Source organism: Amphibalanus amphitrite, unplaced genomic scaffold (genome assembly GCF_019059575.1).
Source record: "Amphibalanus amphitrite isolate SeventyFive unplaced genomic scaffold, NRLGWU_Aamphi_draft 000017F_arrow, whole genome shotgun sequence".
Taxonomy (NCBI): domain Eukaryota; kingdom Metazoa; phylum Arthropoda; class Thecostraca; order Balanomorpha; family Balanidae; genus Amphibalanus; species Amphibalanus amphitrite.
In genome coordinates, this window is record NW_024881513.1 from 1,404,086 (window position 1) to 1,418,156 (window position 14,071).

The 14,071-nt window shown below is 60.6% G+C and overlaps 1 protein-coding gene across 8 annotated transcripts in view; it reads right to left on the reverse strand.

The window, feature by feature from the left end:
* LOC122387653 (catenin delta-2-like) overlaps positions 1-14,071 on the reverse strand; it is a 95,826-nt gene that overhangs the window by 17,658 nt on the left and 64,097 nt on the right. For 7 of the 8 annotated variants that reach the window (XM_043378044.1, XM_043378026.1, XM_043378035.1 and 4 more), the window contains 5 exons: positions 10,089-10,325; positions 4,505-4,615; positions 3,620-3,787; positions 2,670-2,886; positions 1,890-2,043 (listed from right to left, as the gene is read on the reverse strand). In XM_043378044.1, coding sequence (XP_043233979.1) covers positions 1,890-2,043; positions 2,670-2,886; positions 3,620-3,787; positions 4,505-4,615; positions 10,089-10,325 — 887 coding nt within the window. The remainder of the gene's footprint in view (positions 1-1,889; positions 2,044-2,669; positions 2,887-3,619; positions 3,788-4,504; positions 4,616-10,088; positions 10,326-14,071) is intronic. The other variant, XM_043378053.1, reaches the window with a different exon arrangement.

Here is a 14,071-nt window from a genome sequence, read left to right on the forward strand (position 1 = left end):
TGGTCACGGCGGGAAGCGCCACTAATACCACCTACCGCGACCACCTGATCGGTAAGTCACGGCGGAAAAGCCACTGCGTCACAGTCACTAGGTGTCCTGTGACTCAAGATAGATGGCCCAGCTAACGAAGGCAATGAGCATGTTGTGAAGATCGCCACAGATGTGAACGGAATCTTGCCTTTTTCAAGAAGGTAACTTATATTATCTGGCCAATGGAATGTCAAGTCAAATTTATCAAACTTAAGACCAATTTAACATTTAGGAGCGTATGGAGTAGGCCGCTGTGCTGCCACGGTAAACGGTCCCCATTTCTCTGCCGTCTTCACACCGCTTCACAGGACGTCGAGATCCCGACGTCCTGCGCGACACGCCTCGCTAAAGTCGGCCACTGAGCTCAGACACTCACACATTCAAGTACTTCGGACCAATAAAGAAAACATATGACCGAGCTCAAAGGGACTGGTCTGCGCTCCAAATACATAACCAGCTGTTGTGAGCGCCCAGCATCCATCTCATCGAAATGTCACAGCATCCCACCTCTCCGTGACCGTCACCCGGCCGGTATTACTGGAGTAGGATACACCTATCCTGTGGGACGCTCGGAATGATACGGGACTCAGCGGGGCGGTGTGAGCGCACACTCCTGCACCCCCGCACCCGCCGCAGCTGTGTGGACGCGGAGCAAAGGACCTAACTACTCCTCCAACTGTACCCGATAATACAGCCACCAGCTGGTCGTTCAGAGTTCCGTGAGCGGACCCCAGTGAGCAGCCACACCGTCATCTGAAGCTGGAAACGGCACACCCGCCGGTAACCCGGGACAGGCGGCGGGCGCAACTGTGGTCCGCTGAGCGAGCTGCGAGCCGGGCCGGCCGGTCGGCGGCCGAGCGGTGCCCGCGCCGTGACCGGCCGCCGCGCACGGTCCGGCCGCCGGACCGTGCGCGGCGCCGCAGCTGCCGCCTCCCACGACCGGCTCTAATCGCCGTTCGGCAATTTAAAGATGAGCGCGTCGCTCCATCCGGAGCAGGGCGGCCGGTAATTTATGGATGAGTGCTAAGCGGCCATTTTGTGCCGGGCCGGCCGGCCGGCCGGGACGGGCCGCCGCCCATAACCGGCCGAGTGGCGTTATACATTCTGTCGGCGCCGCCCGGGGGAAAAGTCGGCCGGCTTGCTATTCCTGCAGCGGTCATACGGCCGCCGCTATCCGGCCATACGGGACGTCAGACCAGCTGTACTCGCGCTGGCCGGGGAATAGGCAGGCCCCAAACGGTCCTTCATGACAACTAAACATGACCAGCATTGGAATCAAGGGCAGGGGGTATTGTGAGCTCCGCACTCCTCTCCGGTACAGATCGGTCCATGTACCAGGAATTTATTTTTACGCTAGCTAGAATGAAATATTCATCTTTATTTCTAAATGGCCACATTTGAGCTCTGATAAAAGACCTGGCAAGCGTATCCCATATGAACCCGGACCCCGGTGGCACGGATGCCGGAGACTATCCGAGCTGTTCCCCGTAGCGTCCCGAAGACTCGGTTAATTAGCGCGCCAGCAGCGGCCCCGGGTGAAGCCCCGTGAGCGGCGCGGCGCCGGCGGCTGCCCTACACTCCGATAGACCAGACACCCGGTTTGGACGCGCGGGAATCAAATAACACCAGGCCAAGAGGCTTGACTGGTACACAAAAGTTGTTACTTCACGGATTGAATAATTTAGCGTTTACTTTTAGATCCCGCCCAAAATAGGTCTCAAATGAGTAAACCTAAGCCAAGCCTTCCAGCGCGCCCCTGTCCCGCGTCTGAACAGGATCCTCAGGACGCTCACCTCGCAGCTGGAGAGGTTCCCTAGGATAGTTACCCCGCGTCTGGATAGGATCCTCAGGACGCTCACCTCGCAGCTGGAGAGGTTCCAGAGGATGCCCGTGACCAGCTCCTTGATCTCGTTCTCTGGCGTTTTCCGCAGCAGCCGGATCAGTGCCGGTACACCGCCCGCGTTCTTGATGGCCCGCTTGTTCTCGTCGTTTTGCCGGCCGTACGACAGATTCCTGACAGGGAGACGGGCACAGGTGGAAATATTATACACAGAGAGGCACACAATAGATTCCTAACAGAGCGACAGACACAGGTGGGATTATTTACAGAGCAGCACACGACAGATTCCTGACAGGGCGACAGACACAGGTAAGATTATTGGGCACGGCAAAGCAGCGCAAACACAAGTCCCGCCTCTATTTCGTCTTCGACTGACTCTGGCAATAACAAACTGCATCAAGCAACATCCACCAGGGGTATTCGATAGCAGTCAGCAATACCCACCTAGGCATCCTCCACACTTTGCCCAATAACTCTCCTGCTACACTCTCCTCCCCACCTCCTTTGCTTCAACCCACCCCAGCTCCACAGGTGATCCCTGTGTCTGTATTCCTCCCTCCACCCCACTGACCTGAGCGCCCCGCAGGGATGTCCCCCCCCCCCCCCCCACACTGACCTGAGCGCCCCGCAGGGATATTCTCTCCCCCCACTGACCTGAGCGCCCCGCAGGGATGTCCCCCCCCCCCCCCCCACTGACCTGAGCGTCCCGCAGGGATGCCCTCCCCACTGACCTGAGCGCGCCGCAGGCGTTGCGGTGCACCTCGGGGATGTCCTGAGAGAGGAACCCTCCCTCACTGACCTGAGCGCCCCGCAGGCGTTGCGGTGCACCTCGGGGATGTCCTGCGAGAGCAGCACCACCAGCGGCGGGATGCCGCCCAGCGCGCGCGTCTTCTGCTTCATCGGGTCGTCCATGTAGCAGAGGTGCTGCAGGTAGGCGGCCGCGTTGGCCTTCACCACGTTGTTGGGGTTGCTGAGGAAGTTGATGACCTCGTGCAGGTCCGGGTCGCGGAACCGAACTGGGGGTGCCGCGGGGGGGGGGGGGTCAGCGCCGGCCGAGCCGCGGCCCGAGTGGTGTGTTCCAGTCCGGCGTTCGGCACAGAGTGGCAGAGAGCCCCGCGTACACACCGTGCTCCAACACAATCAACGTCTACTGGGTGAACCTACTCGTGGATACAGAGTTTTCCCTGCCCAAAACTGCGTGCTACCCAACAGGGCAACCCTTTGACTGCAACCTTCTACAACGGCAACATTTACAGGCACGCAATCAACATTGGCGATGCCACGTATCAAATGTCTGTGACATGAACCGGACCTTCACCGGGCTAGCCATACAGACCACACATGGGTCGCTGATCTAACAGTGGCATACACTGACTGTACGATAACCAATCTACCCAAAACGGCCGGCAGGGTCTGCCGACCAGCAGCGCCCTGGGTTACGCCCGTCACTCCACACAGGGCGGGCGGGTCACGGTCAGACAGGTCACCAGGGAGGCTCGCGGCAGGGCGGCACGGTGCTCGCATTCAGCAGCATGCGCAAGTGAGTCGCTTGGCGTCAGTAGCCAATTTGTCAGCGTGCTTCCCGCTTACCTTTCTCTCGAAAACGTCGCTGGAAACGCGTTACTGATAAACCCGAGACGACTCGCTCTCATCTCTTCGAGTGCCTTCCACCTCCTCCCTTGTCATATGCAAACTTCTGTCGCAATTACAGACTACATTCCCGCCCACCCAGCTCGCCGGCCGACTCACCATTCTGCTGGCTGAGCGCCGAGCCCGGCCGGGCGTGCTGCTCGCCCTCGCGCACCACATCCCGGATCACCTCGTCAAAGACGGCGCGCGGCGCGGCGCTGCGGCCCGACTGACGCGACTGTCGCGACAGCGGCCGGCCCGGCTCCGAGTCGACGCTCTGCGACAGCTCTGCAGGCGGCCCGTCAGCCGGTCAGCCCGTCAGCCGGGTCCGACCGGAGGCCAGGCGGCGGCGGCGGCGGCGGACCACGGCCGCGGGCGGGCACTCACAGACCGACGGAGATCGGGCGCAGCGCGGGCGGCCAGCAGGCAGGCCAACAGCAGGAAGGGTTTTGGAAACACCTTCTGCGTGCAAACTCAAAAGTGCGCTGTGATTATTGAAAGCGGCTCCTTAATCGAATCGGTTTGATGCTGTCGGAGTCTGTGCGCAGCTGCGGCGCCCGGGGGCGGTCAGCCGCTGTGTGGGCCCGCCCGCGTGCCGTGCCGTGCTCCACCGCCGCCAGTGACCGCAGTACCAGCCATGCCGCCGGGAAGGGAGGGGTACGACAAACCAGGCAGACAACAACGAAACCGCTACAACAGTCAACTCAATGAAAACAGGCAAAACATAACATACGTGGTTACGACGACCAAATAAAACACTAATACGCAAACAATATCTGCCATATCTAAGAAACAATATCTGCCAACAGCCAACAGCCAACAGCAAACATCAAACTACACATAAAAAAGGAAAACGCCTTTAAATATGCTGATTGCTGACTATGTAAACGAAAATACAAAAAGATATGTTTGCTTTAGCGAGCAGTGCGGCAGCCAGCACGGCGGAGGGCAGGGAACGATCCCATGACGCCACTATGACGTCACTCTGGGCGCGCGCCGACGTACCGTGGCCGGGCGGCAGCAGCGGCGGTCCGTACGGGTCCTGGCCGCGGGACGCCATCAGGGTAGAGTCCAGCTCGTCGTAGCCCGACTGCGGGTAGTGGCCGGCCGGGTATCCTGTGTGAGGAGTGGGGGCAGCCGTCAGATACTGTATAGGCGGCTGACGGAGCAGAGGCCGGCACGGGGCAGAGGCCGGCCAGGTACCCTAAGGGGAGAGCGGAGCCGTCAGACACCTCTGAGACGGTCAGACATTCGTGACTTCACAGACAGAGAACAGCAGCAAATATCACGTATGTACCCAGAACATCCACAACCGCCGGACAATGGGCATGAAACATTGCTGTAAACGCTCTCATATTCGGAACCAGGGGCAGCAGATAAGACGAAACACCGGGATTGCAATTGACACCCTTTTCCCCAGCCCCTCCACATCGCCACCGCGCCCTATGGATGGTGGCTAGCCCCACTGGTAGCCTGGTCCCCGCGTCTGGTCCCCACCCAATGGATGGCCGGAGCTCCACAAATGACAGGCGCGTATGCATTAGATTACATCCGCCGACTCTGCCAGGTTACAAACCAAACCGAATTCAGCTGGACTGATCCAGCACAGTCAGCGGCGAAAATTGCGCTACATACACAGAAACCTGTGACATTTAAACTGACAGCCTCATCTGAGGTTACAAATGTCAAAAGGTCTGAGCCTAACCCAGACGCCAGCGGGAATGTTTCGGCGGATGGAAAAATCACAGCCAATCTCCCGCGGCGGCGGCGTGGTGACATGATTGATTCAGAGTCCGATGGGCTGCCGTCCTCCGTCGGCCGCTGCCCCCTGATCCAAGCCCCCCCCCCCCTCAGCTAACGACGCCACAGGTTCCGGGCCAGGCGCCGGTCAATTTCCGCGCGCACACACACATACAGGCACGGCAGCGCTGCAGCGACGGCATACAGACGGATGCCGGCCGACGGCAGTCCGACGGCAGATCGACAGCTCCCCTCCCAATCACTGTTCGGACACTGCTCTGACACGGTCACTGTTCTGACATGGTCACTGGGGTCACAGATGTCACTGCTCTGACACGGTCACTGCTGTGACACTATCACTGCTGTCACAGATGTCACCGCTCTGACACGGTCACTGTTGTCACTTGTCGCGCTCCGGCAGCATCGACACGCACCACGGGTTTATCGGCCGAACAACACTGCCATTCGAAAACAAACAACAGCTGATCAACTGACACCCGAAACTGAACAGCTGACCAACAGCTGATCAACTGCCCCCCCCCCCCCTCCCTCCATCAACAGCTGACCAATAGCCTGATCAACCGCCCCCAAACAACAGCTATCAACTGTCTCCAAAACAACAGCTGATCAACAGCCGATCAACCGCCTTCCAAACAACAGCTGATCAACAGCTGATTAACTGTCGCCCGAACCCAACAACGGCAGATCAGCTGCCTTTGCCTCCAAAACAGCTGATCAACTGCCACCCGAAAATGAACAGCTGATCAACAGCTGATCAACCGTCGCCCGAAACCAAGCATCAGCTGATCAGCTGCCCGTGCCTTCTATACAGCTGACCAACGACCGATTTAATCATTAAATCCCTTCCGAAACCAAACAACGCCTGATAAAGTGTCTCCCTAAACCGAACAATTGACCACGTGATGTGATCAGCAGCAGATCGAAGCGAGATATGACTCCACACAGCTTTCTCACCCAGCTGCATCGGGGCTTGTCCGCTTCCAGTCCAAACACCAAATAAATTCATAGAACCAAAAAATACGAAGAAGAGGATACATTCACTGCCGTGCTGGTCACCAAGCCACATATTTGAAACGTCAATCGACAACAACTACATAAGCAACAAGAATACAACTCACAAGCAACAAACTACCCTGCCGATAGCCACCTTAGCGGCGCCGTCAGCTCCAACGAGCCCTCCGGCCTCCGGAGCCCCCGCCTCCGCCTCGCTGAAGAGAGCCCTCCGGAGCAACTGCCCCCCCCCGCCCCCCCCCCCTCCCCTCGCAATCAGCCCGCCCCCGACGGACGGCCCGCAGTGACGTCACTCTGACGTCAGGCTCGGCACGGTCGGGCAGACGGCTCCCGGCTGGCTCGCACCGAGTCTCTGGCTCTGTAACGTTCACAGGACCGCTGCGGGCATGGTACCGTGTACCACCAGCTGAGAAACTGGGAGGGTGCAGCTCGGACAGACCATAGACGACTGGGACAGCGCGGAACCGTACTGTTATCAGGTGGTTCTGGGGCATAGCTCATGATCTTGTCCAAGAGTGAGTTAGCTTAGTCGTCGAGTCCGAAACGTGTTCAGATATGGATCAGGAAAGGATGGGTCAAGGCGAGAATGTGTGAGTGAGTGAGTGAGTGAGTGAGTGAGTGAGTGAGTGAGTGAGTGAGTGAGTGAGTGAGTGAGTGAGTGAGTGAGTGAGTGAGAGAGAGAGAGAGAGAGAGAGAGAGAGAGAGAGAGAGAGAGAGAGAGAGAGAGAGAGAGAGAGAGAGAGAGAGAGGGAGGGAGGGCAGCGACACCACCTTGAGTATCCCGCCGCTCCCTGAAGCGGGCTATGAAAGTTTCAGGCGTTCGTCGGCAGAGCGCCCCACTTCAGGGAGTGTGACAGGCCGGGACGGACGGTCGGGCCGGCCGGCCGGGCGGCGGAATACCAAGGCGGACAGAGCTGCTCGCCGCGGAGCGCAGACATAGGGCCGGTGACCGGCTCGGACGGAACTAAGGGAGGCTACACGTGCGGTGCGGTACGACATGGAGCGGCCTGCGCCGCCGCGTCTGGTCACTCACTGCCGTCCTCCCCACGGATCCCACAGTAGTGGCCCGCCCCCCGCCATTTCACGGGAGAGTGCCGCAGATAGATATCCGGCAGTGTGGACCAGCCCGGCCCGCAGGCCGAGCATACAGCCCAGTGTTGTCCAGAGGAGTCAATCCGGAGCGCATCAAACTGCCACAAACAAAGGCCAGACACGGCCTCCCCCGGCGGCGGCGCGCACTTAAAAGTTGAGAGCAGCGCCGGCGGATCGATGCCCGCAGCAGGAGAGCAGCTCAGTCTGAATCTGAATCTGACCGTCTGACGTCCGGCCGGGTCACCCGTCCGCGGATCGTCAGAGCTCCACACACAGCCCCGTGTGACCGGAATTATCAGCAGCTCCTTCGATACCAGAACTACACCTGGCTCCGCCACCCGCTCTCCCTCTGTGCCCCAGCTCCGACCCCGTGCGCGGCGCTCGGGTCCGCACAGGGGCCCTCGGACCCCTCCGACCGGTCCTCTCACCGCCGGCGCTCTGTGTCGCCCTGTCGTCATTCATTGTTGAGCAGCGGCCGCCGCCGGCCGGTCCGGCAGCAGGCGCAGAGCCGGGTCACAGCCGCCGGCCGCTCTCGGCAGAGCGGTCGGGGAGAGAGCCGAGAGAGCGCCGGCCGGCCGGCGATCAATGCTGCGCGGCCGGCGGCCGACGCCGGGCAGCAGCCAGACGACGCAGCCGACCCCGGAAAAAAATCACCAGAAACTGGCGACACCGGCCCGAGGACCAGCAATAGATCTCAGCAACTAGCGACATAAACACTGCCGCGATGAAATAATCGCCAGAAACGAGCGGCGGCAGACAGGTTCGTGGGAAAAGCAGCCACGAGTCAGCGTCACCGGGCCACGCAGGGCTGCCGGGAGCCGGCGTCACCGGACCAGTCGATGGTGGAACTGCCTGGAGCCATCGTCGCCGCTTCTGTCGGGATCCGGGCGAGCCTGATATGCAATGATAATTTTTTTTTTCTAAGATAGTCCGTTACCCATGATCAGGTAACCAGGAGTGCCCCCTCCCACAGTCCCGGCGACGCACAGAGACCTTACTTTAACACCAGGTAACATAATAAATTGATCAAGTCGCGGCACTCCCTGCTAAGAAGTGGAAAATATAAATAAAATATAACGCATGCAATACTACTAAAAAATGTTAGTAAGTACGCCAAAAAGGAGGAAAGTAGTCATTGCCAAGTGAAGCAAAATGACTGCCCACTATACCAACACAAGCAACTATCATTTATACCAGTGTTAGTAATTAACGCAATACGCATTCATACTCAATGTGGGGAATAGCATGCCTGGTCATGTTCTTGCAAGGTTATTTTTATTGCCGAAACCCTTGGCTCCGTCCGACTAAGCTAGGCTTGTTGCCAGACAGAACCTCAGGAAACAGCACGGACTAGAGTATTTTAAGAATTAGTACAATAAGTTGTATAGATGTCAATGTAGGTAATGCATGTAACCTACATTCAATTTGCATATTTACCATAAGGTAAATATGCAAATTGAAATAGACAATGATTGAGAAGGGTGGCACACAAGGATTTATTGTAGTTGGTATTTAAAATAGGTATATACGAATCGTTAAGTTGTGTACATGCATGACATGCACATACGTACATACATGCATATGCATATGTATCATGTACGCGAAACATACACATATACATACACACACCACACATAAATGGTAATGATAACTGGGCACGAACTCGGGAACCAATGTGCAACGCGTACTGCATGTTTGTATAGCACCTAAAGACAGGCGCAAACTAGATCAGGTAACGGCTTTGGCGATGGCCTCTAAAGCTTCTTTAAACGCCACAACCCTTGTCAGTGCCATGGAAGGTGAGATATGAATACCACCATACAAATGAATGACTGACGATCATTATCAAATTAAGTCAATCTACGAAAACGGTCGTCAACGTCACCACGGCCGTGACAGCGCGGCTGAGTAGACAGAATGTCCGACCTCAGCCCGCCCGGCGGGCCCCGGGTGAGCTGCCGCGCGGCAGTGGCATCCGCAGCCGCCCACAGGTCCGCGACCCCGTCAGCCTTTTTGAGCCCGCACGGCGCCCTGTACCTCATCATTCGGCCAACATCTCCTTTTCATCATGTTCTGTCGTCCAATGGAGAAAATTAGTTGCCGCCCCGCCTCTCACTAAACGATGATAAACGACCCTGCTGGGCGGAGAATTTTTCACCGGCCCGCAGCTGCTCGGCCAGCCAAAACCGGCGCCCCACGGACACTGATCAACAACAGCACTCAGCGCTATTACAGCGGCCACCCTTCGCCCGGCGTCTGCCCAGATGAGTCTCCACTGACACCAGCCCTAGGTGGCCAAACGGCGGACCACGGGAGTCGCTCCTCTGGTGACAGCGACGACTCGCCCGGCGTCCGGCTAATCTGTGCGGTACGACAACCGACGGCGACACTGGCAACTGAGCGGAAAACCGCCATCACCAGCATACTGCAGACTATCACAGGATGGTGCAATGATTCCACCTCCTCTCTTCCCGAACGTGAAACCCTACGGCCTCCACCCAGCTTGAGAGAGACATCTGTCATCTACCTAGCCCAGCCTAGGTCACATCCCAAAAAACTGGTCAGGACACCGCACAAGACACCTAATTCCTGAGGCACACCCACGACACGACCAACGTTCAGAAGTAGTTATTGGCCGGGCCGAGTCTGCCAGTCAGGTTGCGAGCCCGCCCCTCCATCTGACCCCCCTCCCCCAGCCTATCGCGCCGCCGGCGCTGCGGCTCACCGCTCTGCGCGCCCTTGTCAGGCGGCGGGCTGTCGCTGCGGTCGGACGGGGACGGCGGCGTCGGCGGCCGGTCCGGGTAGCCGCCGGCGCGCGAGCCCTCGCCCGGGCCGTAGCCGGGGCCGTAGTCGGAGCCGGCGCGGCCGTAGCCGGCGCCGCCGTATTCGGGCGGCGGCGGGTACGGCTCGTAGTCCCGGTAGCCGCCGTGCGCCGAGTACGGGTCGTAGTTCCGCCGCGAGCCTGCCGGCGGGTCAGAGGGGTCAGAGGGGTCAGGTGGGGTGGGGTTCCGCGACACTGGCGGCAGCTGGGGCGTATTGGACACACGTTAGGCAGCACCGCGCCGGGAGAGAGCTTACACAGTGACAAACAGGCCAGCTGACCCCGTAAAGCCTACCGAGTCTGATCGGATAACTCTACATACAGTCTATTCTATGGATAAAACACAAGCTAAGGAAAAATGAATGGGAGCAACTGCTTGCAAATATCATTTAAATACGGCACTATATGCACCGCTCACTTTAAGAGTTAGCGTTGGAGCTATCCAATTAAAATAAACGGTGTGGTGTTGCATGTGGTTACACATATGCGTCTAACATTATGATGTGGCCGATCACGGTGCAGCTCAGTACCAGCTGAGTCGCGGTCCGACCGACCGGTGGAGTGTCGGGATGTCTGGCGCCCCACCACACCGGACCCGACCGGGACGGTTCACTGATGGACCGCCGGCTACGGACGAACGCCATAGGTCAGCCGGCACACAGCCTATCAGCGCCGCACCTAGCCAGGGGGACCGGCACGGCGCCGCACCTAGCCAGGGGGACCGGCACGGCGCCGCACCTAGCCAGGGGACCGGCACGGCGCCGCACCTAGCCAGGGGACCGGCACGGAGCCGCACCTAGCCAGGGGACCGGCACGGCGCCGCACCTAGCCAGGGGGACCGCCACGGAGCCGCTGCCGGCCGCCGTCACCGCGCGTCGGTGTACCTCAGGCCGCGGTCCCCGATCAGAACATCCCCCGCCGTCGCCCCGGCCCGTCGGCACCTGAGCAGAGCATCCCCTCCCGTCGCCCCGGCCGTCGGCACCTGAGCCGGCCGTGCGCCGCGCCGCTGCAGCCCGCGGCGGTTCGGTGAGTTACGGCGTCTGCCCGCCGCGCTGAGGAAAGGCGCCCGGCGGGGAGAGATGGGCCGCCTGGCGCCCGGCCCAGCTGCGCGGGCGGCAGCTAACAGAGGTCAATGCCAGCGCGTGCTCGTCCCTGTCCTGCTGTCGAGCGAACGTTATGTCTATCTCTGTCTCCGTACGTGAAATATTCAACGTCATTGCAGCCACACTTAGTTAGGCAATAGGCATCACTCACAATAAAGCGTTTCGAAAACTAACAAAACGTTCCCCGGATTGTCTTGCAGCCACTGCCACCCTGTCGCAGCCGTCGCCGCCATCCTACTCTTCCTCTACAGCTGTCCAGAGCGGGCAGCAGAGCGCCGGGTCAGCCGGGTCGGACCGAGTTGGACGGCGGGTCAGCCGCGCCGGGCCGGGACGGGCGCACATTGATCTGAGCGGGGTGCGTGCCGCCGCCACCCGCCTCATATCGCCGCCGCCGCCGACACCGGGATTACCGGTCCGGGCGGCCGCTGACGGGAGGAACCGCCGCCGCCGCGCCGTCTGCCAGCCTGCCCCGGCAGTGCTCCCTGCCGCCGTCACCCCCACAGCGGACGGCAGGACCGGCTCGGAGACACTGCCCGTGGGATAACGGAGGAGCGCGGCGGCCGACCCGACTACACCCCACACTCGGTCAGTTCGTCCTGGTCTGTGATCGGTCACGACACTGGTCTGGCCCCGGACGGTGGCCTCAGAGCCAGCCGCGTCAACCACTGGACAGTTGCTCGGCTCTGGAGAGGAGGGGGCCGCTCTATACGGGGGTGAATCCCGGTACCGAGCAGCCATCGGAGGCGGCTGATGAAGCCATCGGCCGGCCGCGGCAGTCAGCGGGCGTAGCCCATCTCCGCCGAGACGGCCCACACCGCGCCATATCAGCGACCACATCAGCGACCAATCCGTCACATCAGCCACATCAGCGGTGACATCAGCCACATCAACGGCCCCATCAACGGAAAAGCAGTCACGTCAGTCACATCAGCAGCTTCCGGACGCCACCAGTGGCCGTCAGTGGCTGATAGTGGCGGCATCAGTGGCCGTCAGTGGTCATCAGGAGGCTGCCGACCACCGTCAGTGTTCGCCATCAGCTGAGACATCGGCCGCTCAGACAGACACGGGTTGTAGTAGCGCCGCTGCCGGCGACACAGCGCCACTACGAGTCGCAGTGGCGCGGCCGCTGCCGCGACACAGCGTCACTTTCAGTTACTGACCGAACGGCTGGTCAGCGGATGAAACTCCAGCAGACGCACAGGTCCGTCTCAGAGATACCACGCCGGGGACGCGGCCGTCCACAGAGTGGAGCGGGCGTGATTGGCGCCGGTGTGTCACTCCGCGAGTGAACGATCATCCCAATTCCACGGTATAACATTACTTTCCCCATGACACCTGCAATGCCAGGTTACCAGTGACCACTGACCAGTCACTCGGTATATCGTCACCTCGGACCCCGCACACCATTTGACTGTGTAGTGTGGACATTTAGCCGCCCACTGGCAGCCCCGTCACCGGCCGGTGGGGTGCGTGAGTCGGCGCGGTCACCCCTTCCCGGCCGCCCCCGCCCCCGCCCGGCAGCCGCAGCTGGCCGGCCGGCCGCCCGCCGGCAGCGCCATTGATTAATTGATTGATGGCCGGCGAATCGGACGCGTCGCTGACTCGGTTAGCATCGTCCGTCACAGCCGGCCCGAGCCGCCGCCGCCGCCGCCGCCGGGGGGGGGGGGGGGGGGGGGGCAGACGCCAGTCAGGTGCGGGTGGGTGGCTGAGGTAGGTGGTGCCGCCTGTGGCGCCCGACGGTGGGTGGTTCCGCGTCGCCAGAGGTTGGAGCTGGATCGCTGACTACCCGAGCGACGGCAGCAGGGTCGCGTGCCATCCGCGGTTAGCTGGACCGAGCAGTGAGCCGAACCCATCGCCTGATTCCTAGGAGCTGAGATAGGCCACTCAAAGCTCAGCTCATATAATCCTGTCCCAAAATACCCCCCTGGCCACCAGCACCTCCCTTGCCGCCCCCCGGACCCGCCTCCCGGGCAGGGCCGGCCGGCAGCACCTGCGTCCCGCCGCCTCCGACCGGCCGGCGGCCCCGTGGCGGGTGAGCGCAGCTGGGCCGGCCGGCGACAATCTACTGCCGCCGGTCGGCTCCGCGCCGCCGCCGACACCGCTCCCCGGAGACCGGCCGAGACGCGGCCGGAGAGGGACGGCCGACGAGCATCGACCCCGCGCCGGCCGCCGGTCACCGGGTCAGACTGCCCGCACCGGCGGAACCGGCCGCGGAACAGGGGCCGGCCGACGGCAATGTCGCCGGAACGGTCCCACGGCGGAGCAGGTAAAGGCGAGGAGCGAAACCAGACGGTATGAGACAGGTGGAGGCGGGGGAGGAGCGAGACCAGATGAGCGAGACCAGACCAGACAGTATGAGACAAGTAGGGGCATAGGAGCGAGTCAGACAGTCAGATGGAGACGGGTAGAAGGGGTGAAGAGCCTGACGGGGACAAGGAGAGGGGGGACAGACGGTCCGAAGGAGAAGGGAAGGGGGACAGACGATCTGACAGAGACTGGCAGATGGGGGGGCGGGGGGTAGCAGGCCAAGCGGGAAATGACAGTGTCCCCGACACGACACGTCGGCACTAAGGCCAGCACGGCGGACCGAGACGCCGGGCTAATGAGGATGCCACACCACCAGATGGATGGGACAGCAACGTGGTGCAAGAAAACGGAACGGAACGGAAAGGACAGCGAGCGAGTGAGTGAGTGAGTGAGTGAGTGAGTGAGTGAGTGAGTGAGTGAGTGAGTGAGTGAGTGAGTGAGTGAAGGAGAATAGGTCGAGGAGAGGATCATCTGGTT